Raw genomic sequence first — 27,462 nt, 5'->3', positions numbered from 1 at the left:
ATCAATTAATCTGTCAAATTACAGCTGAAGTACTCGCATACATAACCGGGACTTTTGTATGATGAATGATGTTCTTAACTACATAAAAACCAGGATATTGTTTTGCTGCCTGAAAATAAACCAACACCGTCTTCTGAACGGATATGGCAGTTCATATAAAACTAGTGAGCGACTCGGAACTTCGTCTTGAAGAAAATAAAACCATGGCATAGCAAAGATAGTTAAATGGATGTTAGGTGTCAGGATCGGCATTTGTCACAATGCTTAATGCAAAAATTGAGGATAAACGTGCTCTCACTAAAACAAAATATCTTCTATTTGTGACATTTACAATGTCACTTTAGTTTGATTTCACTACCCTGATTCCCATTCTGTAAACGTGACATGGGATTTGGTTAAGATATACTCAACTTTTGCTTCAACAAAACACTTATCAGAAATACTTGGTCTTTGTATTACTTGTCAGATATCTTGGGTGCACATTTTTGTTTTTTCCTTGTCTCATCGATTTACGAGGGCTGATTGATAAGTTGTGAGTCTTTTATTGAAGGATTTGAATTTTGCCGGACATATTGTATTATTTTTCAACACAATCCTCTTCAGTATCTATACACTTTTGCCAGCGATGTTTAAGGGCACTTTCATAGAACTCCTTTTCTTAGCTTTTATATCAAGGCTTACAACATCAATCATACCTCGTATTTATACCAATTCAACTCCAAAGGCATTGCAATGAACTTTGACAAGGGCATGTTTTTTTTTCAAATCACGTAGTTCAGTGGGTTTTGACTGGCAAACACTAAACACCACTTAATGGGGTCGCAGAAATGATGACACACAAAAGGTAGTTCGTAACTGACTTTTTGATAATTCATCTTTTATATAAATATATATAAAATCATTGCTATAAAACAACCACTCGTTGTGTAACCTCTATATACAACAACCACTCGTTATGTAACCTCTATATACAACAACCACTCGTTGTGTAACCTCTATATACAACAACCACTCGTTGTGTAACCTCTATATACAAGATGTGTGTCCTAAATAAATAGAGGTTCACGCCCTCCATAACTCAGGTCAAATTTCACGTTATCCATAACTCAGGTCAAGGTTCACGTTCTCCATAACTCAGGTCAAGGTTCACATCCTCCATAACTCAGTTCAAGGTTCACATCCTCCATAACTCAGTTCAAGGTTCACATCCTCCATAACTCAGTTCAAGGTTCACGTCCTCAATAACTCAGGTCAAGGTGCGTGTCCTCAATAACTCAGGTCAAGGTGCGTGTCCTCAATAACTCAGGTCAAGGTGCGTGTCCTCAATAACTCAGGTCAAGGTGCGTGTCCTCAATAACTCAGGTCAAGGTGCACATCATCAATAACTCAGGTCAAGGTTCACGTCCTCCATAGCTCAGGCCAAGGTGCGTGTCCTCAATAACTCAAGTCAAGGTTCACGTCATCCATAACCTAGTTCAAGGTGCACATCATCAATAACTCAGGTCAAGGTGCACATCCTCCATAACTCAGGTCAGGGTTCACGTGCTGCCTAACTCAGGTCAGGTTTACGTCCTCCCTAACTCAGGTCAGGTTTACGTCCTCCCTAACTCAGGTCAAGGTCACGTCCTCCATGACTCAAGTCAGGGTCACATCCTCCATTATTCAGGTCAAGGTCACATCCTCCATTATTCAGGTCAAGGTCACATCCTCCATTATTCAGGTCAAGGTGCACGTCCTCCCTAACTCAGGTCAATGTGCACATCATCAATAACTCAGGTCAAGGTCCACGTCCTCCATAACTCAGATCAAGGTGGACATCCTCCATATCTCAGGTCAAGGTCCACGTCCTCCATAACTCAGGTCAAGGTCCACGTCCTCCATATCTCAGGTCAAGGTGCACATCCTCCATATCTCAGGTCAAGGTGCACATCCTCCATATCTCAGGTCAAGGTCCACGTCCTCCATAACTCAAGTCAAGGTGCACATCCTCCATAACTCAGGTCAAGGTCCACGTCCTCCATATCTCAGGTCAAGGTGCGTGTCCTCAATAACTCAGGTCAAGGTCAACGTCCTCCATATCTCAGGTCAAGGTGCACGTCCTTCCTAACTAACTCAGGTCAAGGTGGACATCCTCCATAACTCAGGTCAGGGTTCACGTGCTGCCTAACTCAGGTCAGGTTTACGTCCTCCATAACTCAGGTCAAGGTCCACGTCCTCCATAACTCAAGTCAAGGTGGACATCCTCTATAACTCAGGTCAAGGTGCACGTTCTCCATAACTCAGGTCAAGGTGCGCGTCCTCCATAACTCAGTTCAAGGTTCACGTCCTCAATTACTCAGGTCAAGGTCACGTCCTCCATAACTCAGGTCAAGGTCACGTCCTCCATAACTCAGGTGAAGGTCACGTCCTCCATAACTCAGGTGAAGGTGCACGTCCTCCATAACTCAGGTCAAGATGCACGTCATCCATAACTCAGTTCAAGGTTCACGTCCTCAATTACTCAGGTCAAGGTCACGTCCTCCATAACTCAGGTCAAGGTCACGTCCTCCATAACTCAGGTCAAGGTCACGTCCTCCATAACTCAGGTCAAGGTGCACGTCCTCCATAACTCAGGTCAAGATGCACGTCATCCATAGGCTCACGCCCTTTATCACTCGGGTCAAGCAACAGAACACTCCACAAGACACAAACTATATCTGATAGTTCATTAAATAACTACTGCATCACAGAAAAGTGCACGAGGCATGCTATAAGATAGAGTTTAAGATATGCATTATATTCTTCGTGATAACAGTTGATTTATGTTAACGTAGTCTAAAGATATCCATATCTGAATATAACAGTCCACCTCACCAGACATATACAGTTATTAACGGTAAATGGATTCCATATCTTCAGAAAATTGCTGGTTTATATTTGATCCCCGACTAAACCACTGTCGGCGATAAGGGTCTAGTTGGCCAGACAAAGACATATCCCCCCCAAAATCGTAATACGGAGTTGTATGTATGATTTATCAGACACGATATCCGCACCGTGATTTCAATATCAGCTTTCCTTCATTGATACGTCATCTTGTTATTAAGAAAAACGTGTCAACGAAAGTCTTTACTGGCCGTAAGGTGTGATGTCCGAGGGTTGGGATGGATGTCCGCACTGATAACAGTGTCACTTGTCAATGTTTGTGATTGATTTATATGTATATAATATAGATATAAACCAACACAACGATACTTAATCCTACTGCTACTCTCATAATAATGTTAATTTCAGTTGGGTTCATTTTGTTTAGTGTCCTAATCACAGCCAGAGTCATTATTATGAGATAGAGTTTGGTTTGTCCGACCACAACACAATATTACTGATATCAGTATAAAATACAACTCTCGGAATAAGGTAAACACTTAAGGTTTGTTACTCAAAGAATACTGTTGTTTACACGGGAATGTATATCAACAGACCAATGAATGCCTAGATACTACCTGTCACCTTATACACAACGAATGGAAAACTGTCCGATCACTATATTTCTGAGGTGTTTTTTTCTGTTTCATGATTTGCCAATGGTTACTAAAATACATAAGTACTTTATAACCAAAACGGAAATGACTTTGAAAGTAATTGTCTGATATAAGGATTGTCTGATACAAGGATTGTTATATATACAAGGATTGTTATATACATAGGATTGTTATATACAAGGATTGTTATATACAAGGATTGTCTGATACAAGGATTGTTATATACAAGGATTGTCTGATACAAGGATTGTTATATACAAGGATTGTTATATACAAGGATTGTCTGATACAAGGATTGTTATATACAAGGATTGTTATATACAAGGATTGTTATATACAAGGATTGTCTGATACAAGGATTGTTATATACAAGGATTGTTATATACAAGGATTGTCTGATACAAGGATTGTTATATACAAGGATTGTCTGATACAAGGATTGTTATATACAAGGGTGGTCTAATACAAGGATTGTTATATACAAGGGTTGTCTGATACAAGGATTGTCTGATACAAGGATTGTCTGATACAAGGATTGTCTGATACAAGGATTGTCAGAAAATCCTTGTATCAAACAATCCTTGTATCAGACAATCCTTGTATATAACAATCCTTGTATCAAACAATCCTTGTATCAGACAATCCTTGTATATAACAATCCTTGTATCAGACAATCCTTGTATCAGACAATCCTTGTATATAACAATCCTTGTATCAGATAATCCTTGAATATAACAATCCTTTTATATAACAATCCTTGTATCAGACAATCCTTGTATATAACAATCCTTGTATCAGACAACCCTTGTATATAACAATCCTTGTATATAACAATCCTTGTATATAACAATCCTTGTATCAGACAACCCTTGTATATAACAATCCTTGTATCAGACAATCCTTGTATCAGAGAATCCTTGTATATAACAATCCTTGTATCAGACAATCCTTGTATCAGATAATCCTTGTATATAACAATCCTTGTATATAACAATCCTTATATATAACAATCCTTGTATCAGACAATTCTTGTATCAGAGAATCCTTGTATCAGACAAACCTTGTATCAGACAATCCTTGTATCAAACAATCCTTGTATCAGACAATCCTTGTATCAGACAATCCTTGTATATAACAATCCTTGTATATAACAATCCTTGTATCAGACAATCCTTGTATCAGACAATCCTTGTATATAACAATCCTTGTATATAACAATCCTTGTATCAGACAATCCTTGTATCAGATAATCCTTGAATATAACAATCCTTGTATCAGATAATCCTTGAATATAACAATCCTTTTATATAACAATCCTTGTATCAGATAATCCTTGTATCAGACAATCCTTGTATATAACAATCCTTGTATCAGACAATCCTTGTATATAACAATCCTTGTATATAACAATCCTTGTATCAGACAATCCTTGTATCAGACAATCCTTGTATATAACAATCCTTGTATCAGACAATCCTTATATATAACAATCCTTGTATATAACAATCCTTGTATCAGACAATCATTGTATCAGACCACCCTTGTATATAACAATCCTTGTATCAGACAATCCTTGTATATAACATTCCTTGTATCAGACAATCCTTGTATATAACAATCCTTGTATCAGACAATCCTTGAATATAACAATCCTTGTATCAGACAATCCTTGTATATAACAATCCTTGTATCAGACAATCCTTGTATATAACAATCCTTGTATCAGATAATCCTTGTATATAACAATCCTTGTATATAACAATCCTTGTATATAACAATCCTTGTATATAACAATCCTTGTATCAGACAATCCTTGTATATAACAATCCTTGTATCAGACAATCCTTGTATATAACAATCCTTGTATATAACAATCCTTGTATATAACAATCCTTGTATATAACAATCCTTGTATATAACAATCCTTGTATATAACAATCCTTGTATATAACAACCCTTGTATATAACAATCCTTGTATCAGACAATCCTTGTATATAACAATCCTTGTATCAGATAATCCTTGTATATAACAATCCTTGTATATAACAATCCTTGTATATAACAATCCTTGTATATAACAATCCTTGTATCAGACAATCCTTGTATCAGATAATCCTTGTATCAGACAATCCTTGTATATAACAATCCTTGTATCAGACAATCCTTGTATATAACAATCCTTGTATCAGATAATCCTTGTATATAACAATCCTTGTATATAACAATCCTTGTATATAACAATCCTTGTATATAACCATCCTTGTATCAGACAATCCTTGTATCAGATAATCCTTGTATCAGACAATCCTTGTATATAACAATCCTTGTATCAGACAATCCTTGTATATAACAATCCTTGTATCAGATAATCCTTGTATATAACAATCCTTGTATATAACAATCCTTGTATATAACAATCCTTGTATATAACAATCCTTGTATTTAACAATCCTTGTATCAGACAATCCTTGTATCAGATAATCCTTGTATCAGACAATCCTTGTATATAACAATCCTTGTATATAACAATCCTTGTATCAGATAATCCTTGTATATAACAATCCTTGTATCAGACAATCCTTGTATATAACAATCCTTGTATATAACAATCCTTGTATATAACAATCCTTGTATCAGACAATCCTTGTATCAGATAATCCTTGTATCAGACAATCCTTGTATATAACAATCCTTGTATATAACAATCCTTGTATCAGACAATCCTTGTATATAACAATCCTTGTATCAGACAATCCTTGTATCAGATAATCCTTGTATCAGATAATCCTTGTATATAACAATCCTTGTATATAACAATCCTTGTATATAACAATCCTTGTATATAACAATCCTTGTATCAGACAATCCTTGTATCAGATAATCCTTGTATCAGACAATCCTTGTATATAACAATCCTTGTATCAGACAATCCTTGTATATAACAATCCTTGTATCAGATAATCCTTGTATATAACAATCCTTGTATATAACAATCCTTGTATATAACAATCCTTGTATATAACAATCCTTGTATATAACAAACCTTGTATCAAACATTCCTTGTATCAGACAATCCTTGTATCAGATAATCCTTGTATCAGACAATCCTTGTATATAACAATCCTTGTATCAGACAATCCTTGTATATAACAATCCTTGTATCAGACAACCCTTGTATATAACAATCCTTGTATCAGACAATCCTTGTATATAACAATCCTTGTATCAGACAACCCTTGTATATAACAATCCTTGTATATAACAATCCTTGTATCAGACAATCCTTGTATCAGACAATCCTTGTATCAGACAATCCTTGTATATAACAATCCTTGTATCAGACAATCCTTGTATCAGACAATCCTTGTATCAGACAACCCTTGTATATAACAATCCTTGTATATAACAATCCTTGTATCAGACAATCCTTGTATATAACAATCCTTGTATCAGACAATCCTTGTATCAGACAATCCTTGTATATAACAATCCTTGTATCAGACAATCCTTGTATCAGACAATCCTTGTATATAACAATCCTTGTATATAACAATCCTTGTATATAACAATCCTTGTATCAGACAATCCTTGTATATAACAATCCTTGTATCAGACAATCCTTGTATATAACAATCCTTGTATCAGACAATCCTTGTATATAACAATCCTTGTATCAGACAATCCTTGTATCAGACAATCCTTGTATATAACAATCCTTGTATAAACAATCCTTGTATCAGACAATCCTTGTATCAGACAATCCTTGTATCAGACAATCCTTGTATATAACAATCCTTGTATATAACAATCCTTGTATCAGACAATCCTTGTATCAGACAATCCTTGTATCAGACAATCCTTGTATATAACATTCCTTGTATATAACAATCCTTGTATCAGACAATCCTTGTATCAGACAATCCTTGTATCAGACAATCCTTGTATATAACAATCCTTGTATCAGACAATCCTTGCATATAACAATCCTTGTATATAACAATCCTTATATCAGATAATCCTTGAATATAACAATCCTTGTATCAGACAATCCTTGTATCAGACAATCCTTGTATATAACAATCCTTCTATATAACAATCCTTGTATATAACTATCCTTGTATCAGACAATCCTTGTATATAACAATCCTTGTATCAGACAATCCTTGTATCAGACAATCCTTGTATCAGACAATCCTTGTATATAACAATCCTTGTATATAACAATCCTTGTATATAACTATCCTTGTATCAGACAATCCTTGTATATAACAATCCTTGTATCAGACAATCCTTGTATATAACAATCCTTGTATCAGACAATTCTTGTATATAACAATCCTTGTATCAGACAATCCTTGTATCAGACAATCCTTGTATATAACAATCCTTGTATCAGACAATCCTTATATATAACAATCCTTGTATATAACAATCCTTGTATCAGACAATCATTGTATCAGACCACCCTTGTATATAACAATCCTTGTATCAGACAATCCTTGTATATAACATTCCTTGTATCAGACAATCCTTGTATATAACAATCCTTGTATCAGACAATCCTTGTATATAACAATCCTTGTATCAGACAATCCTTGTATATAACAATCCTTGTATCAGACAATCCTTGTATATAACAATCCTTGTATCAGATAATCCTTGTATATAACAATCCTTGTATATAACAATCCTTGTATATAACAATCCTTGTATCAGACAATCCTTGTATATACAATCCTTGTATCAGACAATCCTTGTATATAACAATCCTTGTATATAACAATCCTTGTATATAACAATCCTTGTATATAACAATCCTTGTATATAACAATCCTTGTATATAACAACCCTTGTATATAACAATCCTTGTATCAGACAATCCTTGTATATAACAATCCTTGTATCAGATAATCCTTGTATATAACAATCCTTGTATATAACAATCCTTGTATATAACAATCCTTGTATATAACAATCCTTGTATCAGACAATCCTTGTATCAGATAATCCTTGTATCAGACAATCCTTGTATATAACAATCCTTGTATCAGACAATCCTTGTATATAACAATCCTTGTATCAGATAATCCTTGTATATAACAATCCTTGTATATAACAATCCTTGTATATAACAATCCTTGTATATAAACATCCTTGTATCAGACAATCCTTGTATCAGATAATCCTTGTATCAGACAATCCTTGTATATAACAATCCTTGTATCAGACAATCCTTGTATATAACAATCCTTGTATCAGATAATCCTTGTATATAACAATCCTTGTATATAACAATCCTTGTATATAACAATCCTTGTATATAACAATCCTTGTATATAACAATCCTTGTATCAGACAATCCTTGTATCAGATAATCCTTGTATCAGACAATCCTTGTATATAACAATCCTTGTATATAACAATCCTTGTATATAACAATCCTTGTATCAGATAATCCTTGTATATAACAATCCTTGTATCAGACAATCCTTGTATATAACAATCCTTGTATATAACAATCCTTGTATATAACAATCCTTGTATATAACAATCCTTGTATCAGACAATCCTTGTATCAGATAATCCTTGTATCAGACAATCCTTGTATATAACAATCCTTGTATATAACAATCCTTGTATCAGACAATCCTTGTATATAACAATCCTTGTATCAGACAATCCTTGTATCAGATAATCCTTGTATCAGATAATCCTTGTATATAACAATCCTTGTATATAACAATCCTTGTATATAACAATCCTTGTATATAACAATCCTTGTATATAACAATCCTTGTATCAGACAATCCTTGTATCAGATAATCCTTGTATCAGACAATCCTTGTATATAACAATCCTTGTATCAGACAATCCTTGTATATAACAATCCTTGTATCAGATAATCCTTGTATATAACAATCCTTGTATATAACAATCCTTGTATATAACAATCCTTGTATATAACAATCCTTGTATATAACAAACCTTGTATCAAACATTCCTTGTATCAGACAATCCTTGTATCAGATAATCCTTGTATCAGACAATCCTTGTATATAACAATCCTTGTATCAGACAATCCTTGTATATAACAATCCTTGTATCAGACAACCCTTGTATATAACAATCCTTGTATCAGACAATCCTTGTATATAACAATCCTTGTATCAGACAACCCTTGTATATAACAATCCTTGTATATAACAATCCTTGTATCAGACAATCCTTGTATCAGACAATCCTTGTATCAGACAATCCTTGTATATAACAATCCTTGTATCAGACAATCCTTGTATCAGACAATCCTTGTATCAGACAACCCTTGTATATAACAATCCTTGTATATAACAATCCTTGTATCAGACAATCCTTGTATATAACAATCCTTGTATCAGACAATCCTTGTATCAGACAATCCTTGTATATAACAATCCTTGTATCAGACAATCCTTGTATCAGACAATCCTTGTATATAACAATCCTTGTATATAACAATCCTTGTATATAACAATCCTTGTATCAGACAATCCTTGTATATAACAATCCTTGTATCAGACAATCCTTGTATATAACAATCCTTGTATCAGACAATCCTTGTATATAACAATCCTTGTATCAGACAATCCTTGTATCAGACAATTCTTGTATATAACAATCCTTGTATAAAACAATCCTTGTATCAGACAATCCTTGTATCAGACAATCCTTGTATCAGACAATCCTTGTATATAACAATCCTTGTATATAACAATCCTTGTATCAGACAATCCTTGTATCAGACAATCCTTGTATCAGACAATCCTTGTATCAGACAATCCTTGTATATAACAATCCTTGTATCAGACAATCCTTGTATCAGACAATCCTTGTATCAGACAATCCTTGTATATAACAATCCTTGTATCAGACAATCCTTGCATATAACAATCCTTGTATATAACAATCCTTATATCAGATAATCCTTGAATATAACAATCCTTGTATCAGACAATCCTTGTATCAGATAATCCTTGTAATAACAATCCTTGTATCTAAATCCTTGTATATAACAATCCTTGTATCAGACAATCCTTGTATATACAATCCTTGTATCAGACAAATCCTTGTATCGGACAATCCTTGGATCAGGAACAATCCTTGTATATAACAATCCTTGTATCATAACAAATCCTTGTATATAACATATCCTTGTATCAGACACTCCTTGTATCATAACAATCCTTGTATCAGACACTCCTTGTATCTACAATCCGTGTATTAGACCAATCCTGTATCAAACAATCCTGGTATCAGGACAAATCCTCTGTATAAACAATCCTTGTATCAGACAATCCTTGTATATAACAATCCTTGTATCAGACAATCCTTGTATATAACAAATCCTTGTATCAGACAATCCTTGTATCATAACATCCTTGTATATAACAATCCTTGTATCAGACAATCCTTGTATCAGACAATCCTTGTATCAGACAATCCTTGTATCAGGACAATCCTTGTATCAGACAATCCTTGTATATAACAATCCTTGTATATAACAATCCTGGTATCAGACAATCCTTGTAATAAGACAATCCTTGTATATAACAATCCTTGTATATAACAATCCTTGTATCAGACAATCCTTGTATCAGACAATCCTTGTATCAGACAATCCTTGAATATAACAATCCTTTTATAATAACAATCCTTGTATCAGACAATCCTTGTATCAGACAATCCTTGTATCAGACAATCCTTGTATCAGACAATCCTTGTATATAACAATCCCTGTATCAGACAATCCTTGTATCAGACAATCCTTGTATATAACAATCCTTGTATCAGAAAATCCTTGTATAGACAATCCTTGTATCAGACAATCCTGTATATAACAATCCTTGTATCAGACAATCCTTGATATAACAATCCTTGTATATAACAATCCTTGTATCAGACAATCCTTGTATCAGATAATCCTTGTATAACATCCTTGTAATATAACAACCCTTGTATCAGGACAATCCTTGTATATAACATCCTTGTATAGACAATCCTTGATATAAATCCTTGTATCATAACAATCCTTGTATCAGACCACTCCTTGTATAGACAATCCTTTGTATCAGACAATCCTTGTATATAACAATTCCTTGTATCTAACCAATCCTTGTATCTAACTATCCTTGATATAAGACAATCCTTGTATATAACAATCCTTGTATCAGACAATCCTTGTATATAACAATCCTTGTATATAACATCCTTGTATCAGACAATCCTTGTCATATACCAATCCTTGTATCAGACAATCCTTGTATATAACAAATCCTTGTATCATACAATCCTTGTATATAACAATCCTTGTATCAGACAATCCTTGTATATAACAATCCTTGTATCAGACAATCCTTGTATATACACAATCCTTGTATATAACAATCCTTGTATATAACAATCCTTGTATCCAGACAATCCTTGTATCAGACAATCCTTGTATATAACAATCCTTGTATCATACAATCCTTGTATCAGACAATCCTTGTATATACAATCCTTGTATATAACAATCCTTGTATCAGACAATCCTTGTATAACAATCCTTGTATCAGACAATCCTTGTATCAGACAATCCTTGTATATAACAATCCTTTATCAGACAATCCTTGTATCAGACAATCCTTGTATATAACAATCCTTGTATATAACAATCCTTGTATTATAACAATCCTTGATCAGACAATCCTTGTATATAACAATCTTGTATCAGACAATCCTTGTATATAACAATCCTTGTATCAGACAATCCTTGATATAACAATCCTGTATCAGACAATCCTTGTATCAGACAATTCTTGTATATAACAATCCTTGTATAAAACAATCCTTGTATCAGACAATCCTTGTATCAGACAATCCTTGTATCAGACAATCCTTGTATATCACAATCCTTGATATAACAATCCTTGTATCAGACAATCCCTTGTATCAGACAATCCTTGTTATCAGACCATCCTTGTATATAACATTCCTTGTATATAAACAATCCTTGTATCAGACAATCCTTGTATCAGACCAATCTTGTATCAGACAATCCTTGTATATAACAATCCTTGTATCAGACAATCCTTGTATCAGACTAATCCTTGTATATAACAATCCTTGTATCAGACAATCCTTGTATCAGACAATCCTTGTATATAACAATCCTTGTATCAGACAATCCTTGTATATAACAATCCTTGTATCAGACAATCCTTGTATATAACAATCCTTGTATATAACAATCCTTGTATATAACAATCCTTGTATCAGACAATCCTTGTATCAGACAATCCTTGTATATAACAATCCTTGTATATAACAATCCTTGTATATAACAATCCTTGTATCAGACAATCCTTGTATATAACAATCCTTGTATATAACAATCCTTGTATCAGACAATCCTTGTATATAACAATCCTTGTATATAACAATCCTTGTATCTAACAATCCTTGTATATAACAATCCTTGTATCAGACAATCCTTGTATATAACAATCCTTGTATATAACAATCCTTGTATCAGACAATCCTTGTATATAACAATCCTTGTATATAACAATCCTTGTATATAACAATCCTTGTATCAGACCACCCTTGTATCAGACAATCCTTGTATATAACAATCCTTGTATATAACAATCCTTGTATATAACTATCCTTGTATCAGACAATCCTTGTATATAACAATCCTTGTATCAGACAATCCTTGTATATAACAATCCTTGTATATAACAATCCTTGTATCAGACAATCCTTGTATATAACAATCCTTGTATCAGACAATCCTTGTATATAACAATCCTTGTATCAGACAATCCTTGTATCAGACAATCCTTGTATCAGACAATCCTTGTATATAACAATCCTTGTATCAGACAATCCTTGTATATAACAATCCTTGTATATAACAAACCTTGTATCAAACAATCCTTGTATCAGACAATCCTTGTATCAGACAATCCTTGTATCAGACAACCCTTGTATATAACAATCCTTGTATCAGACAATCCTTGTATATAACAATCCTTGTATCAGACAATCCTTGTATATAATAATCCTTGTATATAACAATCCTTGTATATAACAATCCTTGTATCAGACAATCCTTGTATATAACAATCCTTGTATCAGACAATCCTTGTATCAGACAACCCTTGTATATAACAATCCTTGTATCAGACAATCCTTGTATATAACAATCCTTGTATCAGACAATCCTTGTATCAGACAATTCTTGTATATAACAATCCTTGTATAAAACAATCCTTGTATCAGATAATCCTTGTATCAGACAATCCTTGTATATAACAATCCTTGTATCAGACAATCCTTGTATCAGACAATCCTTGTATCAGACAATCCTTGTATATAACAATCCTTGTATCAGAAAATCCTTGTATCAGACAATCCTTGTATCAGACAATCCTTGTATCAGACAATCCTTGTATATAACAATCCTTTTATCAGACCACCCTTGTATATAACAATCCTTGTATCAGACAATCCTTGTATATAACAATCCTTGTATCAGACAATCCTTGTATCAGACAATCCTTGTATTAGACAACCTTTGTATCGATGGCAGAGTTGGTCATGCATCACATTTTCCACGAAAGCCTACACTTATCTCCATTAGGGCCCTAAGTGACGATCGATATAGTACTGAATCTCACATCATAATACACAATGGCGCAATATTATCGTTACGGAGCAACAAAAACGGGGCAAATCGCCATCGTATTTTGTTAAATATTTAAATTCTAATTTTTTTTTTTTATCCCATGCGTATGAAATATACATGTACATACCATTTATAGAAGATGTGGGGCGTTCATTTCACCGCCAGTGAAAACAATGAAATTATTAGGACGTGAACGCTGATTTAATTGTGGTTTCTTTCCTAATCAGAATATTTTATTACGCAGAGGAATTTGGCAATAGGCGTCGCCTATACCAGCCCTGTAATAGAACACAGTGAGGAAGCTTCGTACAATCATATGTTCGCTCCTACTTCTTTTTCTTTCAATCTTTCACGAACTAAGAAAATTCTTATATTTGTTTTCTCAATTGTCGATCTTAGTTTTCAAAAGAAAGAAAGAAAGAAAGAAAGAAAGAAAGAAAGAAAGAAAGAAAGAAAAAGAAAGAAAGAAAGGTCCAATAAACAGCATCTCTAAAACATGTCAATTTTTTTTTTTTCAAATGAAAAAGAGAGAAAAAGAAAGTGTCTGATAGTTCAAAAGATATCTTAAAAGCATATAAGATATATCATGAACTTTATAAAATATCTATCATACAATATAATTTTGGTGAAGTACTTGGCTTGCCATAATTTAGCGACTGCTTGGAGCAAGCTCGTTTTTATTTTTATTTTTTTTCTTAATTTTATTTTCATAGCTGCCAGAACAGTTAAGTTTATGTATTACAGAGAAAGTAAGTTAAGGTATTTGGTGTAATGGCGAGCCGCGGTCTAAACTCTTAGTCTTATAATCGCTATGTTTTAATTCAAATTAACATACAACACACTGACCTGCAAACTAAATAACAATTCTTACCAAAAGTGGATATCAGGACAAATTATAAAGAATATTTCTATGGAGGTACTTGTGAAGTTAAAGAGAAAAAAAGGGTCACGTGTCACGGGATAGGGCATCTTCTGTGAAAATCTAGGTCAGTTCAGGTAACGTCCTCAAAGTGAGAAAAGGGGTCACGTGTCACGGGAGAGGGTATCTTCTGTGAAAATCTAGGTCAGTTCAGGTAACGTCCTCAAAATGAGAAAAGGGGTCATGTGTCACGGGAGAGGGTATCTTCTGTGAAAATCTAGGTCAGTTCAGGTAACGTCCTCAAAGTGAGAAAAGGGGTCACGTGATAAATGTTTCAGTTCAGTTCTGATCGTGTTAACACAAAACTAGGTTAAGACCTGTCGTAGAAAACACTCTTATTTTAAGCTCAAGATACAGAAAAACCCTTCAACATCGAGTCATTAATACTGACAATTAAACGTCGAGGATAATGGATATCTCCCAGTATTCAGTGCCGAATTTCTCAAAGGGTATCAACAAGTTTAGAAAACATTATTGGAGGTTAAGTATTTCTACCAAGGTCCTGACATAATTACACCTACTGAAGTCTATATAAGGAGCGTCCCTCATTTTGTCACTATAAAAAACCAGAGTTATGGGCTGGTATTGGATAATAAAAGTAGATGTCTGCTAAATCGCTGCCAGATTAAGGCCGTAATTAACACTAAGTTTTGATAATAAATATCCAAGGACAGGGGCGTTGTTCCGTGTTAAAAACGTCGTTAACACAACCAAACATCTGTATAACTAATGTCGTTAACACAACCAAACATCTGTATAACTAACGTCATCAACACAACCAAACATCTGCATAACTAACGTCATCAACACAACCAAACATCTGTATAACTAAAGTCGTTAACGCCACCAAACATCTGTATAACTAACGTCGTTAACGCAACCAACCATCTGTATAACTAACGTCGTTAACACAACCAAACATCTGTATAACTAACGTCGTTAATACAACCAAACATCTGTATAACTAACGTCGTTAATACAACCAAACATCTGTATAACTAATGTCGTTAACACAACCAAACATCTGTATAACTAACGTCATCAACACAACCAAACATCTGTATAACTAACGTCGTTAACGCAACCAAACATCTGTATAACTAACGTCGTTAACACAACCAAACATCTGTATAACTAACGTCGTTAACACAACCAAACATCTGTATAACTAACGTCGTTAACACAACCAAACATCTGTATAACTAACGTCGTTAACACAACCAAATATCTGTATAACTAACGTCATCAACACAACCAAACATCTGTATAACTAACGTCGTTAACACAACCAAATATCTGTATAACTAAGGTCGTTAACACAACCAAACATCTGTATAACTAACGTCGTTAACACAACCAAACATCTGTATAACTAACATCGTTAACACAACCAAACATCTGTATAACTAACGTCGTTAATACAACCAAACATCTGTATAACAAACGTCGTTAACACAACCAAAAATGTGTATAACTAACATCGTTAACACAACCAAACATCTGTATAACAAACGTCGTTAACACAACCAAACATCTGTATAACTAACGTCGTTAACACAACCAAACATCTGTATAACTAACGTCGTTAACACAACCAAATATCTGTATAACTAACGTCATCAACACAACCAAACATCTGTATAACTAACGTCGTTAACACAACCAAATATCTGTATAACTAAGGTCGTTAACACAACCAAACATCTGTATAACTAACGTCGTTAACACAACCAAACATCTGTATAACTAACATCGTTAACACAACCAAACATCTGTATAACTAACGTCGTTAATACAACCAAACATCTGTATAACAAACGTCGTTAACACAACCAAAAATGTGTATAACTAACATCGTTAACACAACCAAACATCTGTATAACAAACGTCGTTAACACAACCAAACATCTGTATAACTAACGTCGTTATCGCCACCAAACATCTGTATAACTAACGTCGTTAACACAACCAAACATCTGTATAACTAACGTCGTTAACACAACCAAACATCTGTATAACTAACGTCGTTAACACAACCAAATATCTGTATAACTAACGTCATCAACACAACCAAACATCTGTATAACTAACGTCGTTAACACAACCAAATATCTGTATAACTAAGGTCGTTAACACAACCAAACATCTGTATAACTAACGTCGTTAACACAACCAAACATCTGTATAACTAACATCGTTAACACAACCAAATATCTGTATAACTAAGGTCGTTAACACAACCAAACATCTGTATAACTAACGTCGTTAACGTATACAAATATCTGTATAACTAACGTCGTTAACACAACCAAACATCTGTATAACTAAGGTCGTTAACACAACCAAATATCTGTATAACTAACGTCGTTAACACAACCAAACATCTGTATAACAAACGTCGTTAACGCGACAAAATATCTGTATAATTAACACCGTTAACACAACCAAACATCTGTATAACTAACATCGTTAACGCCACCAAACATCTGTATAACTAACGTCATCAACACAACCAAACATCTGTATAACTAACGTCGTTAACACAACCAAACATATGTATAACTAACGTCGTTAACACAACCAAATATCTGTATAACTAAGGTCGTTAACACAACCAAACATCTGTATAACTAACGTCGTTAACACAACCAAACATCTGTATAACTAACATCGTTAACACAACCAAATATCTGTATAACTAAGGTCGTTAACACAACCAAACATCTGTATAACTAACACCGTTAACACAACCAAACATCTGTATAACTAACGTCGTTAACACAACCAAACATCTGTATAACTAACGTCGTTAACACAACCAAACATCTGTATAACTAACGTCGTTAACACAACCAAACATCTGTATAACTAACGTCGTTAACACAACCAAACATCTGTATAACTAACACCGTTAACACAACCAAACATCTGTATAACTAACGTCGTTAACACAACCAAACATCTGTATAACTAACGTCGTTAACACAACCAAACATCTGTATAACTAACGTCGTTAACACAACCAAACATCTGTATAACTAACGTCGTTAACACAACCAAACATCTGTATAACAAACGTCGTTAACACAACCAAACATCTGTATAACTAACGTCGTTAACGCCACCAAACATCTGTATAACTAACGTCGTTAATACAACCAAACATCTGTATAACTAACGTCGTTAACACAACCAAATATCTGTTTAACTAAGGTCGTTAACACAACCAAACATCTGTATAACTAACGTCATCAACACAACCAAACATCTGTATAACTAACGTCGTTAACACAACCAAACATCTGTATAACTAACGTCGTTAACACAACCAAACATCTGTATAACTAAGGTCGTTAACACAACCAAACATCTGTATAACTAACGTCATCAACACAACCAAACATCTGTATAACTAACGTCGTTAACACAACCAAACATCTGTATAACTAATGTCGTTAACACAACCAAACATCTGTATAACTAACGTCGTTAACACAAACAAACATCTGTATAACTAATGTCGGTAACGCCACCAAACATCTGTATAATTACGTCATCAACACAACCAAACATCTGTATAACTAACGTCGTTAACGCAACCAAACATCTGTATAACTAAGGTCGTTAACGCAACCAAACATCTGTATAACTAACGTCGCTAACACAAACAAACATCTGTATAACAAACGTCGTTAACGCGACAAAATATCTGTATAACTAACGTCATCAACACAACCAAACATCTGTATAATTACGTCATCAACACAACCAAACATCTGTATAACTAATGTCGTTAACGCGACCAAACATCTGTATAACTAACGTCGCTAACACAAACAAACATCTGTATAACTAACGTCGTTAACGCCACCAAACATCTGTATAACTAATGTCGGTAACGCCACCAAACATCTGTATAATTACGTCATCAACACAACCAAACATCTGTATAACTAACGTCGTTAACGCAACCAAACATCTGTATAACTAACGTCGCTAACACAAACAAACATCTGTATAACAAACGTCGTTAACGCGACAAAATATCTGTATAACTAACGTCATCAACACAACCAAACATCTGTATAATTACGTCATCAACACAACCAAACATCTGTATAACTACGGTCGTTAACACAACCAAACATCTGTATAACTAACGTCGTTAACACAACCAAACATCTGTATAACTAACGTCATCAACACAACCAAACATCTGTATAACTAACGTCGTTAACACAACCAAACATATGTATAACTAACCTCGTTAACACAACCAAATATCTGTATAACTAAGGTCGTTAACACAACCAAACATCTGTATAACTAACGTCGTTAACACAACCAAACATCTGTATAACTAACATCGTTAACACAACCAAATATCTGTATAACTAAGGTCGTTAACACAACCAAACATCTGTATAACTAACGTCGTTAACACAACCAAACATCTGTATAACTAACGTCGTTAACACAACCAAACATCTGTATAACTAACGTCGTTAACACAACCAACATCTGTATAACTAACGTCGTTAACACAACCAAACATCTGTATAACTAACGTCGTTAACACAACCAAACATCTGTATAACTAACGTCGTTAACACAACCAAACATCTGTATAACTAACGTCGTTAACACAACCAAACATCTGTATAACTAACGTCGTTAACGCCACCAAACATCTGTATAACTAACGTCGTTAACGCCACCAAACATCTGTATAACTAACGTCGTTAACGCAACCAAACATCTGTATAACAAACGTCGTAACACAACCAAATATCTGTTTAACTAAGGTCGTTAACACAACCAAACATCTGTATAACTAACGTCATCAACACAACCAAACATCTGTATAACTAACGTCGTTAACACAACCAAACATCTGTATAACTAACGTCGTTAACACAACCAAACATCTGTATAACTAACGTCGTTAACACAACCAAACATCTGTATAACTAATGTCGTTAACACAACCAAACATCTGTATAACTAACGTCGTTAACACAAACAAACATTTGTATAACTAATGTCGGTAACGCCACCAAACATCTGTATAATTACGTCATCAACACAACCAAACATCTGTATAACTAACGTCGTTAACGCAACCAAACATCTGTATAACTAAGGTCGTTAACGCAACCAAACATCTGTATATCTAACGTCGCTAACACAAACAAACATCTGTATAACAAACGTCGTTAACGCGACAAAATATCTGTATAACTAACGTCATCAACACAACCAAACATCTGTATAATTACGTCATCAACACAACCAAGCATCTGTATAACTAATGTCGTTAACGCAACCAAACATCTGTATAACTAACGTCGCTAACACAAACAAACATCTGTATAACTAACGTCGTTAACGCCACCAAACATCTGTATAACTAATGTCGGTAACGCCACCAAACATATGTATAATTACGTCATCAACACAACCAAACATCTGTATAACTAACGTCGTTAACGCAACCAAACATCTGTATAACTAAGGTCGTTAACGCAACCAAACATCTGTATAACTAACGTCGCTAACACAAACAAACATCTGTATAACAAACGTCGTTAACGCGACAAAATATCTGTATAACTAACGTCATCAACACAACCAAACATCTGTATAATTACGTCATCAACACAACCAAACATCTGTATAACTAATGTCGTTAACGCAACCAAACATCTGTATAACTAACGTCGTTAACACAAACAAACATCGGTATAACTAACGTCGTTAACGCCACCAAACATCTGTATAACTAACGTCGAGAACCCAACAGGCGTCACGTGACAAATTGTGAGATCGTTTATTACGGTGGAGACGTCACGTGGCAAATTGTGAGATCGTTTATTACTGTTGAGACGGCACGTGACAAATCATGAGATCGTCTATTACCTTTGGAGGTGTCACATGACAAATCTTGAGATCGTTTATTACATGGAAGGCGTTACGTGACAAATCTTGATATCGTCTATTACGTGGAAGGCGTCACGTGACAAATCTTTAGATCGTCTATTACGTGGAAGGCGTCACGTGACAAATCTGGAGATCGTCTATTACGTGGAAGGCGTCACGTGATAAATCTGGAGATCGTCTATTACGTGGAAGGCGTCACGTGACAAATCGTGAGATCGTCTATTACGTGGAAGGCGTCACGTGACAAATCGTGAGATCGTCTATTACGTGGTAGACGTAACGCGAGTCTGGCTAGAAATATTTCATCGGTAAAAGTTTCATTGAAATTTTTAAAGCTTTTTTTCTTACATCGTTAACCATACCGAATCACTTGTGATTTCGAGTTGTTTTTATTCGCGTTTTCGGTTTTATTTTCAGTTTCATTTTAAAACCCTCATAAATAAAAGCAAGGTTCGAGGGTCCAAGCGTTATCTTGTATCTTGATTTAAGCAAACCAACTGATAGCATTTAAATAAACTCGATATTTGCGCCGTTTGTAACAATACAATGTCTGTTAAACTGTTTCCCCAGAACCACTACAAACCATCTGTCTATAGTACGTCCCAATGACGTGTATTATGACCCTCCGAGGTATGAAACAAGAATTAACGAGAATTAACGAGATGTAAAACGACAGCGAGAACAGTGTCGTGTTAATGTTCGTAAGCATATGACAGTGGCAATACCCTAAATGTCTCCCGTCGGTATAACCACCTGTACTACAAGTCCGGAAAATGTCAAAGTACTCGATTTTAAAGTGCTCAATTTTTTTTAATATGTACATCCTCTAAACTGTCTTTAGTAATTCTGAGGTTTAAACTTATTGACGTTTAGATAACGAGGTTTAACTTATTGACGTTTAGATAGCGAGGTTTAACTTATTGACGTTTAGACAGCGAGGTTTAACTTATTGACGTTAAGATAGCGAGGTTTAACTTATTGACGTTTAGATAGCGAGGTTTAACTTATTGACGTTTAGACAGCGAGGTTTAACTTATTGACGTTAGGATAGCGAGGTTTAACTTATTGACGTTTAGATAGCGAGGTTTAACTTATTAACGTTTAGATAGCGAGGTTTAACTTATTAACGTTTAGATAGCGAGGTATAACTTATTGACGTTTAGATAGCGAAGTTTAACTTATTGACGTTTAGATAGCGAAGTTTAACTTATTGACGTTTAGATAGCGAGGTTTAACTTATTGACGTTTAGATAGCGAGGTTTAACTTATTGACGTTTAGATAGCGAGGTTTAACTTATTGACGTTTAGATAGCGAGGTTTAACTTATTGACGTTTAGATAGCGAGGTTTAACTTATTAACGTTTAGATAGCGAGGTTTAACTTATTGACGTTTAGATAGCGAGGTTTAACTTATTGACGTTTAGATAGCGAGGTTTAACTTATTGACGTTTAGATAACGAGGTTTAACTTATTGACGTTTAGATAGTGAGGTCTAACTTATTGACGTTTAGATAACGAGGTTTAACTTATTGACGTTTAGATAGCGATGTTTAACTTATTGACGTTTAGATAGCGAGGTTTAACTTATTGACGTTTAAATAGCGAGGTTTAACTTATTGACGTTTAGATAGCGAGGTTTAACTTATTGACGTTTAGATAGCGAGGTTTAACTTATTGATGTTTAGATAGTGAGGTCTAACTTATTGACGTTTAGATAACGAGGTTTAACTTATTGACGTTTAGATAGCGAGGTTTAACTTATTGACGTTTAGATAGCGAGGTTTAACTTATTGACGTTTAGATAGCGATGTTTAACTTATTGACGTTTAGATAACGAGGTTCAACTTATTGACGTTTAGATAGCGTTCCGTAGACACAGTCCTAATACATATATACCGGTAGGTGCGATGTTTTTATCGTCTCAATACCATTGAACAAGTAAGTCTACATTTCTTTGACAGGGTCTCCTTACCTGCCAACATTTTATGCATTTCTTTTCTGGTTTCGTTTACGAGCTACTATTGTATTTTACTATACCTATTATGTTCGAACGGTGAAGTTTCAAATATCTTTTTAGTTTGGTCTTTGGTTCGTGTGTCTTTAGATCAATCAAACAAAGCAGTGTGCTACCGACCAGACAACGATGGTATCTCACTTCAATAGACGTATTGATTTAATAAAATGTTATTAGTCTAGAAGTGCATAGATCTTAGTGATGCTCTGGTTTACTACTCACAAGTAGCTCATATAACGTATGACGTAGTTCCTATAACGTATGACGTTGGTTTGTATATAGAATTCTTTATCAACATTGTATCATTGTCACCAGATTTCAGAGAGATGTAATCAATGTGTACCGATTTCGATACAAGGTTTCAAAGCCCTTAACTGAAATCAAAGATACATCGTAATTGATTACAATTATTAAATGTTCGCATCTCATTGTAAAATAGAGCGAAAATAAGTTCTGTGAGGTAATATTACTATACAATACTTCTGTATTACTGTTTTCTAAGACAGGGCTATGTTAAAGGTCATCTCCAATATCATTTCCATGTGGTCTACACCAGTGAAGGATTCATACAATATCTACTATCGATACAATCTACTACTGTACAAATCAGAGTCAATTCAGAGTGAAGTCAGAGTGAAGAGTGAAGTCAGAGTGAAGTCAGACTTCAAAACGAGTGCAACCAATGAACAAAATAGACATTTATAATGCGACTTTTGTAAGGTAAGAGGGGGATAAGACCAGTTACGAGGGGAATAAGACCAGTTACGAGGGGAATAAAACCAGTTACGAGGAGGATCAGACCAGTTACGAGGGGAATAAAACCAGTTCCGAGGGGAATAAGACTAGTTACGAGGGGAATAAGACTAGTTACGAGGGGAATAAAACCAGTTACGAGGAGGATAAGACCAGTTCCGAGGGGAATAAGACTAGTTACGAGGGGAATAAGACTAGTTACGAGGGGAATAAGACCAGTTACGAGGGGAATAAAACCAGTTACGAGGAGGATCAGACCAGTTACGAGGAGGATAAGACCAGTTCCGAGGGGAATAAGACTAGTTACGAGGGGAATAAGACCAGTTACGAGGGGAATAAGACTACTTACGAGGGGAATAAAACCAGTTACGAGGGGAAAAAGACCAGTAACGAGGGGAATAAAACCAGTTACGAGGGGATGGGACCGGTTACGAGGGGAATTAGACCAGTAACGAGGGGAATAGAACCGGCTACGAGAGGAATAAAACTAGTAACGAGAGGGATAAGACTAGTTACGAGGGGAATAAAAACAGTTACGAGGGGAATAAGACCAGTTACGAGGAGAATAAGACCAGTTACGAGGGGAATAAGACCAGTTACGAGGAGGATCAGACCATTTACGAGGGGAATAAGACCAGTTACGAGGGAAATAAGACTAGTTACGACGGGAAAAAGACTAGTTACGAGGAGGATGCGACTAGTTACGAGAGGGATAAGACAGGTTACGAGGGGAATAAGACCAGTAACGAGGAGGATAAGACCAGTTACGAGGGGAATCAGACCAGTTACGAGTGGAATAAGACCAGTTACGAGGGGAATAAGACTAGTAACGAGGGGAATAAAACCAGTTACGAGGAGGATAAGACCAGTTACGAGGGGAATAAGACCAGCTACGAGGGGAATAAGACCAGCTACGAGAGGGATAAGACCAGTTACGAGGGGAATAGGACCAGTTACGAGGAGTATAAGACCAGTTACGAGGAGGATAAGACCTGTTACGAGGGGAATAAGACTAGTTACGAGGGGAATAAGACTAGTTACGAGGGGAATAAGACTAGTTACGAGAGGGATAAGACTAGTTACGGGGGGAATAAGACTAGTTACGAGGAGGATAAGACTAGTTGCGAGAGGGATCAGACTAGTAACGAGGGGAATAGGACCAGTTACGAGGGGAATAAGACTAGTTACGAGAGGGATAAGACTAGTTACGAGGAGAATAAGACAAGTTACGAGGAGGATAAGACTAGTTACGAGAGGGGTCAGACTAGTAACGAGGAGGATGAGACTAGTTACGAGGGGAATAAAACCAGTTACGAGGGGAATAAGACCAGTTACGAGGAGAATAAGACCAGTTACGAGGGGAATAAGACCAGTTACGAGGGGAATAAGACTAGTTACGAGAGAGATAAGACCAGTTACGAGAGGAATAAAACCAGTTACGAGCGGAATAAGACCAGTTACGAGGGGAATAAGACCAGTTACGAGGATAATTATACTAGTAACGAGAGCGATAAGACTAGTTACGAGGGGAATATAACCAGTTACGAGGGGAATAGGACCGGTTACGAGGGGAATAAGACTAGTTACGAGAGGGATAAGACCAGTTACGAGGGGAATAAAACCAGTTATGAGGGAAATAAGACCAGTTACAATTGGGAAAAGACCAGTTACGAGGGGGAAAAGACCAGTTACGAGGGGGATAAGACCAGTTACGGGAAGGATAAGACCAATATCGAGAGGGATAAGACCAGTTAGGACAAAATGAGACCAGTTACAAGGGGAATAATACCAGTAACGAGGGAATAAGACTAGTTACGAGAGGGAATAAGACTAGTTAAGAGGAGAATAAGACCAGTTTCGAGGGAATAGGACTGGTTACGAGGGGAATAAGACCAGTTACAAGGAGGATCACACTAATTACGAGGAGAATAAGACCGCTTACGGGAAGGATAAGACCAGTAACGAGGAGAATATTGTATTCTGTCATTCGGTAAACAATAAACAAAAGGTTATATAGGTACACAGTCAGTGGGTAAACAATAAACAAAATGTTATATAGGTACACAGTCAGTCGGTAAACAATAAACAAAAGGTTATATAGGTACACAGTCAGTCGGTAAACAATAAACAAAAGGTTATATAGGTACACAGTCAGTGGGTAAACAATAAACAATAGGTTATATAGGTACACAGTCAGTCGGTAAACAATAAACAAAACGTTATATAGGTACACAGTCAGTCGGTAAACAAAAGGTTATATAGGTACACAGTCAGTCGGTAAACAAAAGGTTATATAGGTACACCGTCAGTCGGTAGACAATAAACAAAAGGTTATATAGGTACACCGTCAGTCGGTAAACAATAAACAAAAGTTATATAGGTACACCGTCAGTCGTTAAACAATAAACCAAAGGTTATACAGGTACACAGTTAGTCGGTAAACAATAAACAAAAGGTTATATAGGTACACCGTCAGTCGGTAATCAAAAGGTTATATAGGTAGACAGTCAGTCGGTAAACAATAAACAACAGGTTATATAGGTACACAGTCAGTCGGTAAACAAAAGGCTATATAGGTACACCGTCAGTCGGTAAACAATAAACAAAAGGTTATATAGGTACACCGTCAGTCGGTAAACAATAAACAAAAGTTATATAGGTACACCGTCAGTCGTTAAACAATAAACCAAAGGTTATACAGGTACACAGTTAGTCGGTAAACAATAAACAAAAGGTTATATAGGTACACCGTCAGTCGGTAATCAAAAGGTTATATAGGTAGACAGTCAGTCGGTAAACAATAAACAACAGGTTATATAGGTACACAGTCAGTCGGTAAACAAAAGGCTATATAGGTACACCGTCAGTCGGTAAACAATAAACAAAAGGTTATATAGGTACACCGTCAGTCGGTAAACAAAAGGTTATATAGGTACACCGTCAGTCGGTAAACAAAAGGTTATATAGGTACACAGTCAGTCGGTAAACAATAAACAAAAGGTTATATAGGTACACAGTCAGTCGGTAAACAATAAACAAAAGGTTATATAGGTACACAGTCAGTGGGTAAACAATAAACAATAGGTTATATAGGTACACAGTCAGTCGGTAAACAATAAACAAAACGTTATATAGGTACACAGTCAGTCGGTAAACAAAAGGTTATATAGGTACACAGTCAGTCGGTAAACAAAAGGTTATATAGGTACACCGTCAGTCGGTAGACAATAAACAAAAGGTTATATAGGTACACAGTCAGTCGGTAAACAATAAACAAAAGGTTATATAGGTACACAGTCAGTCGGTAAACAATAAACAAAAGGTTATATAGGTACACCGTCAGTCGGTTAACAATAAACAAAAGGTTATATAGGTACACAGTCAGTCGGTAAACAATAAACAAAAGGTTATATAGCTACCCAGTCAGTCGGTAAACAATAAACAAAAGGTTATATAGGTACACCGTCAGTCGGTAAACAAAATGTTATATAGGTACACCGTCAGTCGGTAAACAATAAACAAAATGTTATATAAGTACACCGTCTGTCGGTAGACAATAAACAAAAGGTTATATAGGTACACAGTCAGTCGGTAAACAATAAATAA

General features: G+C 35.3%; 1 protein-coding gene across 1 annotated transcript; it reads left to right on the top strand.

The window, feature by feature from the left end:
• Positions 1-23,807: 23,807 nt before the first annotated feature.
• On the top strand, positions 23,808-25,611 carry LOC117321673 (probable serine/threonine-protein kinase clkA). Its single transcript, XM_033876183.1, has 2 exons — positions 23,808-23,818; positions 24,390-25,611. The coding sequence occupies exons 1-2, from the start codon at positions 23,808-23,810 to the stop codon at positions 25,609-25,611; spliced, it is 1,233 nt and encodes a 410-aa protein (XP_033732074.1).
• Positions 25,612-27,462: the final 1,851 nt, after the last annotated feature.

Source organism: Pecten maximus, chromosome 1 (genome assembly GCF_902652985.1).
Source record: "Pecten maximus chromosome 1, xPecMax1.1, whole genome shotgun sequence".
Lineage (NCBI taxonomy): Eukaryota > Metazoa > Mollusca > Bivalvia > Pectinida > Pectinidae > Pecten > Pecten maximus.
This window is presented reverse-complemented; position numbering and strand designations above follow the sequence as displayed.